Genomic DNA, 15,244 nt, shown 5'->3' with positions numbered 1-15,244 from the left:
TTTAAACAGTGCATTTATCTCAATAGGTGCATTATTTAAATAAGTGATTTCATCAAGAGGCACATTCACATCATTCTAGAGCAGATTGCATTGTTTAAAGGGGTCACCATGGAGATGAAGATGGATCCATTCTCCAAGCATTGTTTCAGAGACCTTGCCATCAGGTGTCCTGAAAATGTTAGAAGTGAGTCATGAAAAAATTAATGAAAAAATACATTGCTAAGAGAATCCCCAGAGACTCAGAGGGCAGACTTCATCCCAAAAGCAAACAAGAAAATAAAAGGAGACATTCTGTTCTACACAGATTATCCTAATGCTTGGCACACAGCTCTCCACAAGACCAACAATGAACTTAAAATGTCAGAAAACAGAACAATGAACAACTCTACATTGATTCCACTCCCAAATGTAACATTTATATTTATAATAACGTCACTGTGATGGTTCAAGGTTCGGAGGCCAGTCTGGATCAATTTGTCCACTACTTCGACCAAATAAAACCTCTTGTTGCTAAACTTAAAACCTCTTCACTGCCACTATTTACAACAGCCTCCACTCCATCTGTGCCCCAGAATGTAGTCCCCAGTGTCCCTCTCCCTCCCTCGCTTGCACAAGACACAGCCCTGAGTATGCCTCTCACACGTGACACCTGCAGTACCACAGCATCTTATATAGGAGATCAGCCTGGTGCATCAGCATAGGGATGAGATCCGGGAGCTGCAGTGTGTAAAGAAGAATGTTGAGGAGGACAACCAGGCTCTCAGGATGGAAGTGTACAGACTTACAGAGGAACTGTCCAGCACAGTCAACACCAGCCACATGCAGGACCTGCAGAAGGAGCTACATGAGCTAAGGCAGGAATTTCCCAGCCACCACCATCCACTCTACAAAGAGTCCCACAAAGACCCAGGACCAAGCCAACAGCTGAATCAGAACCCACCAACCAACCTAACCAACCAACCAACTAACCAACCCAACCAACCAATGCACCAACCCAGCTGACCCCCTCCATCCCCATCTCACGGCCTGTAATTACTCCCATCACTCCTGCCACTCTCCACAGACCTGATGAGAAACCAGACATTATATTAATGATGGACTCCAAAGGAAGGTTTTAATTAGAGAGAGAGCTTTAGAGCTCTTGACTGTGGCCCAGCTTGGCTCCCCCAGCCATATCATCATTCAGACGGGGACCAATGACATGCATGCCCAACAGGAGAGTGTGGTCACATCCCTAAGGGGAGTGATCAACAGCTCTATGTCAAGGCGGAGAAGTGCGTGTTCCACACAGAGACAGTCTCCTTCCTGGGGTTCATCGTCATCCAGAGGGACCTACGGATGGACCAAGCCAAGGTCAGCGTGGTACTGGATTGGCCCCAGCCCTCCTTCCTCAAGCAACTACAACCGTTTTTAAGGTTCGCTAATTTTTATAGCCGATTTATTCGCAATTTTAGCTCCCTAGCCGCTCCCATGACAGCCCTCACCAAGACGAGCATGCGCTCCTTTGGCTGGACCCAGAAGCGGGGAACGCATTCGATGTGCTTAAGCAGTGCTTTACATCGGCCCCGGTACTAGGGCATCCTGATCCGTCCCTACCATTCATTGTGGAGGTGGATGCTTCAGATGTTGCGGTGGGAACCATCCTGTCCAAGCGGTTCCTCACGGACGGTAAGACTGCACGTTTTTCTCTCGTCGGCTGTCCCCTGCGGAGCGGAATTACGACGTGGGGAACCGTGAGCTGCTAGCGGTCAAGCTCGCCCTTGGGGGAGTGGAGGCATTGGATAGAGGGGGCCATCCATCCATTCATCGTATGGACTGATCATAAGAACTTAGCCTACATTCAGGGGTCCAAAAGGCTCAACTCGCGCCAGGCCAGGTGGGCGTTGTCCTTCACCAGGTTCCGGTTCACAATCTCTTACCGTCCGGGGTCAAAGAACACCAAGCCTGACGCGCTCTCCCGGCAGTTCGACCCCATGGACCTGGTGGAGAGGGACGACCCCATTGTCCCCAACGCCAGGATGTACGTACCCAAGGCGGCGTGCTGCTTCAGTGGGCGCACGCATCCGACCTCACCAGCCAGGATGTTGGAGTTCCTGCGTAGGAGGTTCTGGTGGCCATCAGCTGAGGGGGATACGCGCGCCTTCGTGGCCACTTGCCCGGTGTGCGCGCGCACAAAGAGCTCACGTCAGCCCGTGGCAGGGCTGCTCCGACCCCTGCCTATCCCCATGAACACCTGGTCCAACATCTCGCTGGATTTCATTTCCGCCCTACCCCCCTCTGATGGATACACAGTCATCCTGGTCATTGTGGACCGGTTTTCGAAGGCTGCCCACTTCATTCCCCTCCTCAAACTCCTGTCGGCCCGTGAGACGGCTAAGTTGGTTCTGGGTCCACGGCCTTCACCAAGATGTGGTGTCGGATCGGGGCCCTCAGTTCGCCTCCAGGTTCTGGAAGGTGTTCGCCACCTGCCTCGGCACCTCCTTCAGCTTGTCTTCCGGCTTCCATCCCCAGTCGAACTGGCAGACGGAGCGCGTCAACCAGGATCTGGAGGGGGTGCTGAGGTGCGACTGGCGTGGGTGGAGTACGCCCAGAACACCCTTCTCTGCTCGTCCACTGGCCTGTCCCCCTTTCAGTGCCAATACAGGTACCAACCCCCCCCCACCCCCCACCCCCTATTTCCCTGAGCAAGAGGAGGAGGCGGCGGTCCCGTCTGTCCAGGAGGCAGGTACGGGCGGCGCTTAAGCAGGCCTTGGTCAGGTCTCAACATCAGGCCAACCGCAGGCATCGCCCGGCCCCGTTTTTTTGCCCAGGACAGAGGGTGTGGCTCTCCACGCAGGATCTTCCCCTCCGCGTGGAGTCCAGGAAGCTGTCTCCCCGGTTCGTCAGGACATTCAGAGTGGTCCGGCGAGTCATCCAAGTGGCCTACTGCCTGCAACTTCCCCCCACCATGCGGGTGCATCCCACGTTCAATGTGTCCATCCTCAAGCCCGTCTCCACCTGTCCCTTGGCTCCACCTCCTCGTCCTGTTCCCCCGCTGCGCCTCGTCAGAGGGCAGCCGGCTTTTACTGTGGACCGGATCCTGGACTGCCGGAGGGTGGGGAGGGGTCTCCAATTTCAGTTGGACTGGGAGGGTTATGAGCCGGAGGAGCGGTCCTGTGTGCCCAGGAGGGACATTCTGGACCCAGGGCTGATAACAACATTCTGTCACCTCCAAATCAAATCGTATTTGTCACATACACGTGTTTAGCAGATGTAATTGCGGGTGTGGCGAAATGCTTGTGCTTCTAGCTCCAACAGTGCAGTAATATCAAACAAGTAATATCTAACAATTTCAAAACATACCCAATACACCAAATCTAAGTAAGGACTGGAATTTAAGAGTATATACATATATGGACAAGCAATGACAGAGCAGCATGGACTAAGATATAGTAGAATATTATAGAATAGAATACAGTATATACATATGAGATGAGTAGTGCAAGATATGTAAACATTATTAAAGTGACTAGTGTTCCATTTCTTAAAGTGGCCAGTGATTTCAATAGGCAGCAGCAGCCTCTAGTGTGCTAGAGGTCTGATGGCCTTGAGATAGAGGTTGTTTTTCATTCTCTCGGTCCCAGCTTTGATGCACCTGTACTGACCTCGCCTTCTGGATGATAGCGGGGTGAACAGGCAGTGGCTCGGGTGGTTGATGTCCTTGATGATCTCTTTGGCCTTCCTGTGACATCGGGTGCTGTAGGTGTCTTGGAGGGTGGGTAGTTTGCCTTCGGCAGACCGCACCACCCTCTGGAGAGCCCTGCGATTGCGAGCGGTGCAGTTGCCGTACCAGGCGGTGATACAGCCTAACAGGATGCTCTCAGTTGTGCATCTGTAAAAGTTTGTGAGGGTTTTAGGTGCCAAAACAAATTTCTTCAGCCTCCTGAGGTTGAAGAGGCTCTGTTGTGCCTTGTTCACCACACTGTCTGCATGGGTGGACCATTTAAGTTTGTTAGTGATGTGTACGCCAAGGAACTTGAAGCTTTCCACCTTCTCCACTGCGGTCCCGTCGATGTGGATAGGGGGTTGCACCCTCTGCTGTTTCCTGATGTCCACGATCATCTCCTTTGTTTTGTTGATGTTGAGTGAGAGGTTATTTTCCTGGCACCACACTCCCAGAGCCCTCACCTCCTCCCCAGAGGCGCCGAGGTGAACGGCTGGGGCCGTTCGTCGGGGGGTGGCACTGTTACAGTAGTTACAGTTCCGGAGCGACCCACTAGGTGTCATCCTCTGACAACCTTAGGCACCTCCTCACTCACAGTCTGGACTAATCATTATCTTATTGGTGTCACCTGTGTCTACCTATTCACCTGTGTATTTATGCCCACACATCCCTGTGTTCCCTTGCTCAGTTTTCTCTGCTAGTTTCTCTATGCTCAGCAGTACTAATCAGTGCCTGATTGGAGAAGTATGTACAGGTACTCGAATAAGTGTTCTCCCTGTTTCTTTATTATTTCAGTCATAGTTACTATTTTGTATTTTGGCTGTCAGCCTGTTTTGGGAGACTTATTTGCTCCACCTTTCTTTTATTGTGTTAAGTCCGTTGTTTTGTATCCTGGCTTCGGGACCACCAGTAAAGATCATTGTTTCACCATCTCTGCCTACTGCCTACTGTCTATCCTGCACCGCACCTGGGTCACACCTCACACCAACCCTTACAAGCTGCCACTTCATTTAAGTAGTTTTGGTCTATGTATGACTCCCTGATAAAATAAAGGTTAAATAAATAAAATAAAAGACATTGGCAATAACGGCTCAATTAGCAGCTATGTTTTGAATTATTGATGGTGGAAATATATAGATAATTTCCATCATCTTGAAATGGGAACTGATCTCAATACAGTAGTTTCTATTTATTCACACAGGCATAATACTTCTGCTTTCCTGACTGGCAAGTCATTTGACCTTGTGCAGGAATTATGTCTCTTTTATCCATACTTGAAAAGCATTCAAAGGAAATTATAGTTTACAAAGCAAAGATGATTTACTGTCATCGTAATATAGTTATTTATACAACAGGTGGGTCTAATCCTGAATGCTAATTGGTTAAAACTGCATTCCAGCCGGTGTCTATTCCACAAGTTACCACCGGCTAAATCTATGATGTTAAAATGCCTATTTACTCTGTGACATCTGACTTCGCAATCCACTGTCTCATCAGCCCAGCCAGGCACTTTATAAACTTGATCTCTACTATAAAAAGCATCTAGACATTATCTCACATTTCTTTTAGACTAACATTTAGTTTTCAACAGCAGAGATAATATATATATATTTCAGATATTTCTAGCCTCTATCAATTTAAACTTCACTTATTATTGTCAACAAGTTCAATATAAAGAAAATTACGACGTGATTTCCCTTCTCAACTTGTCCCTTTGCTGACTATTGGGAAAATTTGAAATTATAAGACTATCAAATCTTTCAGTTACAACATTATTTTCCTTAACCTCAAATATCTGTGCATCTTATAAATGACACAATTGCTTTGCCTGCTGAGCTTATGCATTCATAGTCAGCTTGATAAAAGCTTTTTCCATGATAGATGCATTATCCTAAAGGCCACAACATCACTAAGATCTGCATTCCTCTGTGGCCTGGAATCTGACCGTCAATAGGACCAAGTTAAAGAGCTGGAAATCTCAATTTGACCTTCTGTGAGTGTGGGGTCTGAAGACGATGATCATGCTGGGAAGCTGAGAGAGCACCTTAGGGGGTGAGGGGGCTGCTAGATCTCATAGTGACACTTACATTTTTACATTTTAGTCATTTAGCAGACGCTCTTATCCAGAGCGACTTACAGTTAGTGAGTGCATACATTTTTCATACTGAAGGGAAACTTGAACCCACCGACTGGAATTGATGATGATAGACATCCAATCACTGGTAGAGACACTAATGTACACTATCAGCCCTTTCTATTCTCCTGGACCTGCCAGTTTCAATGACCCCAACCTATCTGTAAATGATCTACAACTCAGAGAGGGGAGGTAGTAACGGAAAATGAAAACCACTGTTTCTTATTAGAAAAGTTCAGTTAGTCCCTCCTTGTTTCAGTCCGTTCTCTTCCATTTGGTGCCTAGTGAATACAACCTTGTACACACCTAATGACACAATTGTTTAGGAATATGTATAGCACTAAATAACACCTCTCAAACCATAGGTCAAATGTTCCTGTACTTTTTAGGGAGATTTACCACCAACCTGAGAGGCACACATACATACTACTGTATATCCTGGCCACTTTGCACAACCATTCATGTAGTCTGATTTGATCTGTGTACTGGCAGAGGGAATTAACTGGGGAATTCTCTATTCAATCAACACACCAGAGTCTGTCTGCCTTCCTAATGACTATGAAAAGGTGTGAATAGTTTCCTGACCACGTGACTGGCCTCCTGCTACCAAAAGTAGGAAATGATTGGCCTGTTTTACTCTCTGTGTTGCCTTTAACTGATTTACTTTATTTGCCCCAGTGGAATTAAAAGGAGGATGTTGGCTATTATACACCTGAGTAGAGGTGAGTTTCAGCAGGTAACAGGATGAGGAGGGACCCCCATAGCTCACCCTTTTACCAGGGTATTGTTTTCCCATCTAGTAAATCAATTTCCAAACATATTTCCGCTGAATTTGCCATTCTGGCCCCCTCTTGGGTCCACATGGGTCTCCTCTTTCCTGCAGCACATTCTGTACTCACACACAGTAGCTAGTTTCTTTGCACAGATTTAAAATGTGACGCAATGTGCAACATTAAAGTATGCCAACTAACAGATACAAGATCCGTGTATACACTGACTAATTTATTGCTGAGAAAGATGAAGATGAATAGGGGTTATTTTCATCATGTAATTGCGGGTAATCCTAAATGCTGTTAACTAAAAGCGATGAATGTTTAATACCTGCGAATCTTCCTTTGGCATCTTCCTTGATATGGAGAATCTAAAAGCGTTGACAATGAACAGTATCAATATCATAGGAGGTGAGTGAGGAGTTTTATACACCGGATTTTGTTATAACCGATACCAGATTAAATATCTGAAGGCTTTACTTATTACCAATTCACCACAATTACAATGATTGTGATATGTGGTTGTCTTACCTAGCTATCTTAAGTTGAATGCCCTGACTGTAAGACGCTCTGGATACGTGTCAGCTAAATGTCTAAATGGGGGGGGGGGGGGGGGGGGATACAATACAAATATTAATGTAATTCACAGTTTAGGAAATAAAATGTTGTTTTAAGAATGGTTGTTCCATGGGGGCTGCTGTTGCATGGAAGCATCCTATTAAAGCCTGACATGTAAAGGCAGTCCAACAAAAGATTGATATATTTAGTGAGACAGGCAGTTACTGCTAATGAATGCAACTGGCAGAGTGGTGTGAGAGCCAGCTCTGAGAAGATTACTGTGAAAGCTGGTAATGTGTCTTCTTTGTGAGCCTGGCTGTTAGACAGAGGGAGACAGAGACATTTGCATAGGGAAGGATGGGCATCTTTTGATCTATTTAGCTTAATGCTTATTATTGCAAATCAGGTGTTCTTCCTAGAAGGGCAGTGGATATGTGGCTTGTTTTATGAGGGCAGCGAGACTTTGGAAGAAATGGAGTCCCACTGATGAAAGGATTTATTTCTGTCTACTCTGAATGACTCTGAATTAATCTGAAAATGCTTTTTACACTTCAATGGTAATGCTGATAGCATTATAATGCAGTGGATTATGTAGGGTTATGGCATATATAGGGTTATGGCCCTAGGAGATTAGGGAGAGTAAATTATGAGTTGAACATAATCTAATGAGTGGAAAGATTTAGCAGCCAGATAACTCTGCATCATCAGTGGCAGTACATATCTACCTCTACCACTCCAGTATCCCTGCACATTGTAAATATGGAATTGGAACTGACCCTGTATATAGTTTACTTCTTCTTATTTCTTATTTTTATTTCCCGTGTGTTTTTGTTCTACCGTATGTTATTTTTAGTACTGCATTGATATTGATTCCTGCGTTGTTGGGTTTAGAGCTTGCAAGAAAAGCATTTCAGTGTACTTGTGCATGTGAAATTAAAACAAGACCATGCATATAGGCACCAGGAGACCACCCTCAACGTCCTGGCCTTCCATTTTCTGACAACAATGTGCGCTTATGAAATTATTTTCTTTGCGATAAGGAATGCCTCCTATTCAAATTATATAGCCGTACAAACGAACATAATAGTGTATACTTGTCTATATGGAAGGATCCTTAACATTTCAGTATGTATTTTTGTTTACGATCCCTTTCTGATAAGCTTGTTTGGTATCCTTTGAAGCAAGCGATAACATTTTCCTAACATTGATGCACTACCAAGGCCTCGGGATTCTCCGCCTAACATTGTACTGGCTCTAAATAGATTGGAGGACCCTAAGGAACCAACTCAAAATGTTCCTGTATCATCATTATTGTTGGTGGTAATTAGGTAGCAGTGCAGCTTTAGCATATGTGTTGTAACTAATTGACACAGTATAATTCAGCTGAGTTTTGAGGTAACTGGAAGAGCTCAGTCAATCTCGAAAACGGCCTATGTGGCATCGATATCAGTCAGAAATATGTATTCTAGGGTCATAAATTTACTATAAAGTGTAAATAGGATAATTTTTGTATTGTCCAAAATTGAGATTTGCGAGATAGGAAAAAATTATATGTCATGGAATGAAGGGAACGTAACAGTTTTCCTTGGGTTGTGTACTGTTTTGGCAGAGTGAATGTACAAACGCTTGCCACGTGCGAACACACACACATGAGACACCCACATTAAACCACCCTCCAAGACAACTCTCGTTTGGCTTCAGTCATGGCCGCTGCAATAAATTAAGACCAAGCCGAAAAATGAGGCCAAATCAGGAAGTTCAGCCCCCTTTAAAAGGTCTTGATGGTGTTGTCAACCTTTTCTTCCTCTATTATTACAGCCTGTCTCAGCAATAGCATGCACGTGAAGCATTCAGACTAGCAGATTGTTGTTGTTTTGTTGTAGTGTCTCCAGCAGCGCTGAAGTAATTAGCAATCTGTTAAAACTCTCTTGACTCTCCTTCTGGTAAGGATATTCTGAGAGTTGTTAGGGGTTTGCGTGATATTTCAAAGATTCAAACAGGTAACATTTGCTGTCATGTACAAAATATTAAGTAACTATTACCTAATGTAATACTGATTTGGTGCTGAGACTATTAAGCTTTGATTAAGTTTCTGTAAAACACACATTTACCGTAAAACACACATTTACCGTAAAACACACATTTACCGTAAAATACACATTTCAGTTGTTATTCTTCTCCATTCTGCCTGGAGAAAGTCAACCCTTTGTCTCAAATGGCACCACGAGGTTGGTGGCACCTTCATTGGGGAGGATGGGAACATGGTAATGGCTGGAGCGGAATAAGTGGAACGGTATCAACAACATCAAACATACAGTAGGGTTTCCATGTGTTTGATGCCACACAGGAGTGTGTGTTTAGTCCCCTCCTGTACTCTGTGTTCACCCACGACTGTGTGGTCACACCATCATCAAGGTTGATGACAACACGACAGTGGTAGGCCTGATAACCGGCGACGATGAGACAGCCTACAGGGAGGAGGCCAGTGTTCTACATCTGCTCTATTGAGAACATCTTGACTGGCTGCATCACTGCTTGGTATGGGAACAGCACCGCCCTCAATCGCATGGCGCTACAGAGGGAGGTGCTTGCTCATGTTCTTCTTATTTCTTATTTTTATTTATTGTGTGTTTTTGTTCTACCCTAGGTTATTTTAGTGCTACATTGATATTGATTACTGCATTGTTGGGTTTGGAGTTTGTAAGAAAGGCATTTCACTGTACTTGTGCACATGACATTAAAACTTGAAACTATTCCCTATATAGTGCAATACTTTTGACCAGGGCCCAGGCTCTTGTGAAGGAGGGAATATTTGAAGGCTCTGGTCAAAAGTAGTACACTATTTAGGGAATTAGGTGCCATTCGGCCCCAGATGAGGTCTCGATAATGGATTCTTCCTTCACTTAAGGAGGCAGCTCAGCAGCACTAGGTCTGGTATGACCTATTAAAAACGTTGGGAGTTGACTCTGTTCTAAGCGTATTCCTTGCAGTCGATGATTGTGTCCCAAATTACACCCTGTTCCCTAGTGCACTGCTTTTGACCAGAGCGCTATGAACCCTGGTCAAAAGTAGTGCACTATAAAGGGAATAGGGTTCCATTTGGGCACATTCTATGTGTACACTGTGAAGCCCTGACCTGGCTTGTGTGCTGCAGCCTGCAGCTCCCACGTGCCTCAGACCTCTGCATGCTAGGCCAATGCTTTGCACATGCAGGATGGCCTGAGGGCAACATGTTTCACCACTGGGCCTTTAATCGCATAAAGCACGCTACTTATCTTGGCCAGTCTAAGAGGTGATAGCAACATGTTATTACAATATCAATATTTCTAGAGAAAAAATTATAATTGCACTAACAGCATGGTTGGAATAATAATAATAATAATAATAATTATTATTATTATTATAATTATACATTATTATTATTCCAATAATCATGGTTGGAATAATAATAATCTAAGTCTTGAAGTTATTTTTTGCAGGACACTTTTTTCTCTCCTCGGAGGCTTTAGAAAGAATCCAAACCTCAGCACTATATTATTATTAAAACGGTGCCTAGTCAGGTTCAGTAGCAGGCATATGCAAGAACATTGATTAAAAGTTATACTGTAGTGGAGCTCAACTATGGAAGGAGAGCATAAGGTACATCAGCGGTTTAAACATGGCAGGTTTATTATTTCTTTTCCAGGGTCGGACTTCCAGTGCTACACTCACATAATCCCGGTGAAGAACGAGGAAGGCGTAGTGATGCTGTTCATCCTAAACTTTGATTACGTCCTTGAGGAAGGAAGCAGCGACTCGACAGAGAAACTGAACCACACATCCCCGGAAAGAACTGATTCTAGTGAGTATTTTACCCTATGCACTGTATCTGTATACTTGTATTGTGGGTATGAAATATTACAGTTGTTTTGACTCTTCCCAATACATAATGGATGTGCATCAAATGGCTCTCTATTCCCTACATAGTGCACTACTTTTGACCAGGGCCCATAGGGTACTGGTCAAAAGTAGTGCACTATATAGGGAATAGGGTGCCATTTAGGACACAACCTATGTAATGATATAAGACTGCAGCTAGGTCAGGGAGCCCATCCCATAGGAAGCCCGGATTGACATTGTGGTGCCTTCCTTCCAGTTCCCAAAGACACACTCCTCTTCAATAGATTGGCAATTACACAAGTGGATTCCACTAATTGCGATTGTTCATGCTCATCCTCATCTACATCTGCAAGAGGCTAATTAAGCAAGTTGGAGGGATTTAACCCCAATTCCTGGAACAAAGCTTAAAGTAACTGTCCAGTGTTTCCAGATTTCTATGAAATATGACCTATAATTAATAATAATATGAGTGAAACAGTTTTCCTTCCAGAAAATGGTAATTAAGTATGTTAAAAAGCTTTTCTGTGTTGGAATGGTTAGGGCTTATCCCAACAACTGAACGGTGTGGGCGTATACCGGTCATAAAGATATTCATGCGAGTAGACCGCTGATTGGCCAGCTCAGCCAAAGAGCCAACATGACATCATGTTCTATGAGGAAATAGCAAGCATTTTTTAAACCAAAGCAAATAAATGCTTTGGCCACAAATACCAAGCAATCCCAGTTGAATGAAAACTAAGCATGGGTCGGAGCACGTAAAGCTGGAGGCCATACCTGGTGATGCTGGTATGGCCAATTAGAGCTTGGTGTCATTTTCAAACAAATTAAAGAGCTGTTTTGGAAATTTGGCGAATTTGTCAGTATTTTTTAAACCTCCCGCTTTGGGCTGTATGTGTCAATGTGTAGTTCATACATGCATAATCTATTAGCAGAATTACTGTTTTACCTCAATTAACCATGAAATCCCTAGTTTGAAAGTGACTCATTTCTGGAAGCTGTGCAGCGCCATTTTCCCTATTTAGGGAATCTACAACATCATTTGGGTATGAGTTAACAGAATATGAACTTTTAAAAGTGAGATTTTCAATGGACAGTTATTTTAACATCTGAAAGACAGATCGCTATATTGTGTTTCTCTTCACAAGGAAACTGAATAGAAAGCTCAACCTAATAGATAATGGTCTGTTTATCTATCGATCTGCTGCTTCCATAGGATAAATGTGCACAGATGCCTTTTTAGCGGCAGGAGAGCTTTTGCATGGCCATTTTATTCCACAATTTATTTGGCCTTCATAATTGTGGAATATTGCCATCTCTGCTCTTTATTTTGTTTCGGCTGTGCTTATTTTTAAATAGCGATAACAGAGCAGTGGTGTTTGAACTGGGGGCCGTGTCTCTGTACCATCTCCTCCACTGCTGTGTGTCAGAGGGTGTAAATGTCAACAATACATATCTGCTTGCTCCTGATTGAAGGTGCCGAGCATCTCCTCTCACTGAGCAAGGCAGAGCCCTCCGCTTGGTTCAGCATGAATCCTGAACACTGCACCCAAGGCGATGGGGGTTGTGTTTCCTCTGTGTGTGTCGTGTGGCAAAATTCTAGGAACTTTCAATAAATTCCCTGGTTTTCCTAAAATCCTCCAACCAGGATTTCTGAAGAAACTGGGAATTTATTGAAAGTTCCTGGAAATCTGCAACCCTAGTTGTGTGTGTGTGTGTGTGTGTGTGTGTGTGTGTGTGTGTGTGTGTGTGTGTGTGTGTGTGTGTGCGCGCCTGCGTCCTTGTGTACGTATGTGTGTGTGTTCTTAACATCACTAGTCAGAGCTGATCACTTCTTCCATACTAGAGGTCTTCACTGAGGGGAACAAACGCCACAGAAGGAAGGGACAGATACGCATGTGGTGTGACAGATCAGCAGACAGACACCACAGGCACACTTATGCTTTATCCATTTTATGTACATAAATGCATAGTCCCGCTGTTACTGTCCTCATACAAATATGCTTTCCTTGCAAATTGATTTTAGGGACCATGGGGAGCTAATTATGATCTCATACATAGGGTCTCCAGGTATCATAGCAACTAGCACAATAGTACGTGCAAGGGAGAGCATAATCCCTCCTTCACAGAGTCTGCACACAGAACCCACTTCTCAGGGATTTTTCCAAGATGTCACCAAAACCTGAGCAAATAGAACAGCTACACATTACCAGGAAAAGAGATGCATTGTACTGTATGAAAATGTATCTTTCCGCTATGCTATTTATGGGAAGATTACAGTGGTATAGATTCATATATAATACTATCAATTATTTTTATTTAGGATTCTATTGTCAACTAGATTCACTGGGTGCAACCAAATAGCTTTCCTCTCATTATGTCTTCTTCTTTGAACCATTTAATTCTAATTTCATACTGAGTTATTGCGATGAATAGCTGCTGTATGAAATGGAAAATGAATATGTTTAGAGTAAATTACCCATAGAAGGCTTAATGGTATAAAGCAGAGAGGCAGCCGCATCCCCTCTCTTCTTTCCCAATGGAAATAAATACTGTAGAGTAGTGGGGCTGAATCTAAAAACACATTCAAAATTCAATTCCCTGTCTTTTTGCTTCTCAAATATTCTGCTCTTTTGACATTTCTACAAAACACAAAGGAACTGTGTTCTACAACAAAAAAATTGAGAACATTGTATGTTGACATAAGCACGAGTAATACACTAAAACAGGCATATTAATCCAATAATTCAGAAGGCTCAGTGAGGATCAAGTGCTCTCTGCCCTACCATTCATGAATCAACAGCTTCTATCTGCAAGTGACCATTCATACCAAGCAGGCCCAGTTGAATGAAAATGAAGCATGTGTCGGAGCAAATGAAGTGGGAGGCCATTCCTGGTGATGCTGGGTTTAGAGCTTGGTGTAATTTTCATACAGATTAAAGAGACGTTTTGGAACTTTGGCGAATTTGTCAGTATTTTTTAAACCTCCCGCTTTGGGCTGGATGTGTCAATGTGTAGTTAATACATGCAAAATCTATTAGCAGAATTACTATCTTACCTCAATTGAAAGCAACTGTTTTCTGGAAGCTGTGCGGTGCCATTTTCCCTATTCAAGGAATCTACACACATTTTGTTGACATACTGCAAGCTTGGCCCACTTGGGCCAGCCCCCTAGCAATACTGTATTTAGAAACACGAAATACATGGTTCTGGCTATTGCTCGCTAGCTAGCTTATAAAAAAAGAAAGGAAAATACTTCACATAGTAGCTAATGCAAATATTCTACTGATAAAGCTACAGGATTAGCGGTACCAGTACTTTTTATTACTTACAATTTACATATGAAATCTAAGTCTATTAGTAGTTAGCTTCCCATATTGATAATCAATTTATACAATGTGTTGCTCGTCATCAGACTAGCCGAGGGAGAGGACATGGTCCACAGATGAGTCGAGCAGCAAGGGCTGGAATAGATGCTCCGAGTATAGGGTCGTCGAACGAGTAAATGCGAGAGCAGATGATGACACAGTAGGATGTGCATTTGTAGTCAGCATGGTAAAATGTCAATGGATATGCCATAGGCCTAATTTATTATAAAATACATAACTTCTCAACATAACACTTTCCCACTGTAATGCAGTGATATTCCATAGCATGAATAAACAATATTCAATAACATTCCGGGAGCCTATTAAATGTTTTCTAGCACACCAACCCATCCTGTAACACCTGTATACAGTGAGGGAAAAAAGTATTTGATCCCCTGCTGATTTGGTAAGTTTGCCTACTGACAAAGAAATGATCAGTCTATAATTTTAATGGTAGGTTTATTTGAAAAGTGAGAGACAGAATAACAACAAAAAAATCCTGAAAAACGCATGTCAAAAATGTTATAAATTGATTTGCATTTTAATGAGGGAAATAAGTATTTGACCCCCTCTCAATCAGAAAGATTTCTGGCTCCCAGTTGTCTTTTATACAGGTAACGAGCTGAGATTAGGAGCACACTCTTAAAGGAAGTGCTCCTAATCTCAGCTTGTTACCTGTATAAAAGACACCTGTCCACAGAAACAATCAATCAATCAGATTCCAAACTCTCCACCATGGCCAAGACCAAAGAGCTCTCCAAGGATGTCAGGGACAAGATTGTAGACCTACACAAGGCTGGAATGGGCTACAAGACCATCGCCAAGCAGCTTGACA

At 43.5% G+C, this 15,244-nt stretch overlaps 1 protein-coding gene across 1 annotated transcript in view; it reads left to right on the top strand.

The window, feature by feature from the left end:
• The window catches only part of LOC311143403 (voltage-gated inwardly rectifying potassium channel KCNH7-like), a gene marked incomplete at both ends in the record, with an annotated part of 121,961 nt that overhangs the window by 9,749 nt on the left and 96,968 nt on the right, over window positions 1-15,244 (top strand). The window contains 1 exon segment of the mRNA XM_084179230.1: window positions 10,851-11,006. Coding sequence (XP_084035356.1) covers window positions 10,851-11,006 — 156 coding nt within the window.

Source organism: Coregonus lavaretus (genome assembly GCF_964263955.1).
Source record: "Coregonus lavaretus genome assembly, chromosome: 16".
NCBI lineage: Eukaryota > Metazoa > Chordata > Actinopteri > Salmoniformes > Salmonidae > Coregonus > Coregonus lavaretus.
This window is presented reverse-complemented; position numbering and strand designations above follow the sequence as displayed.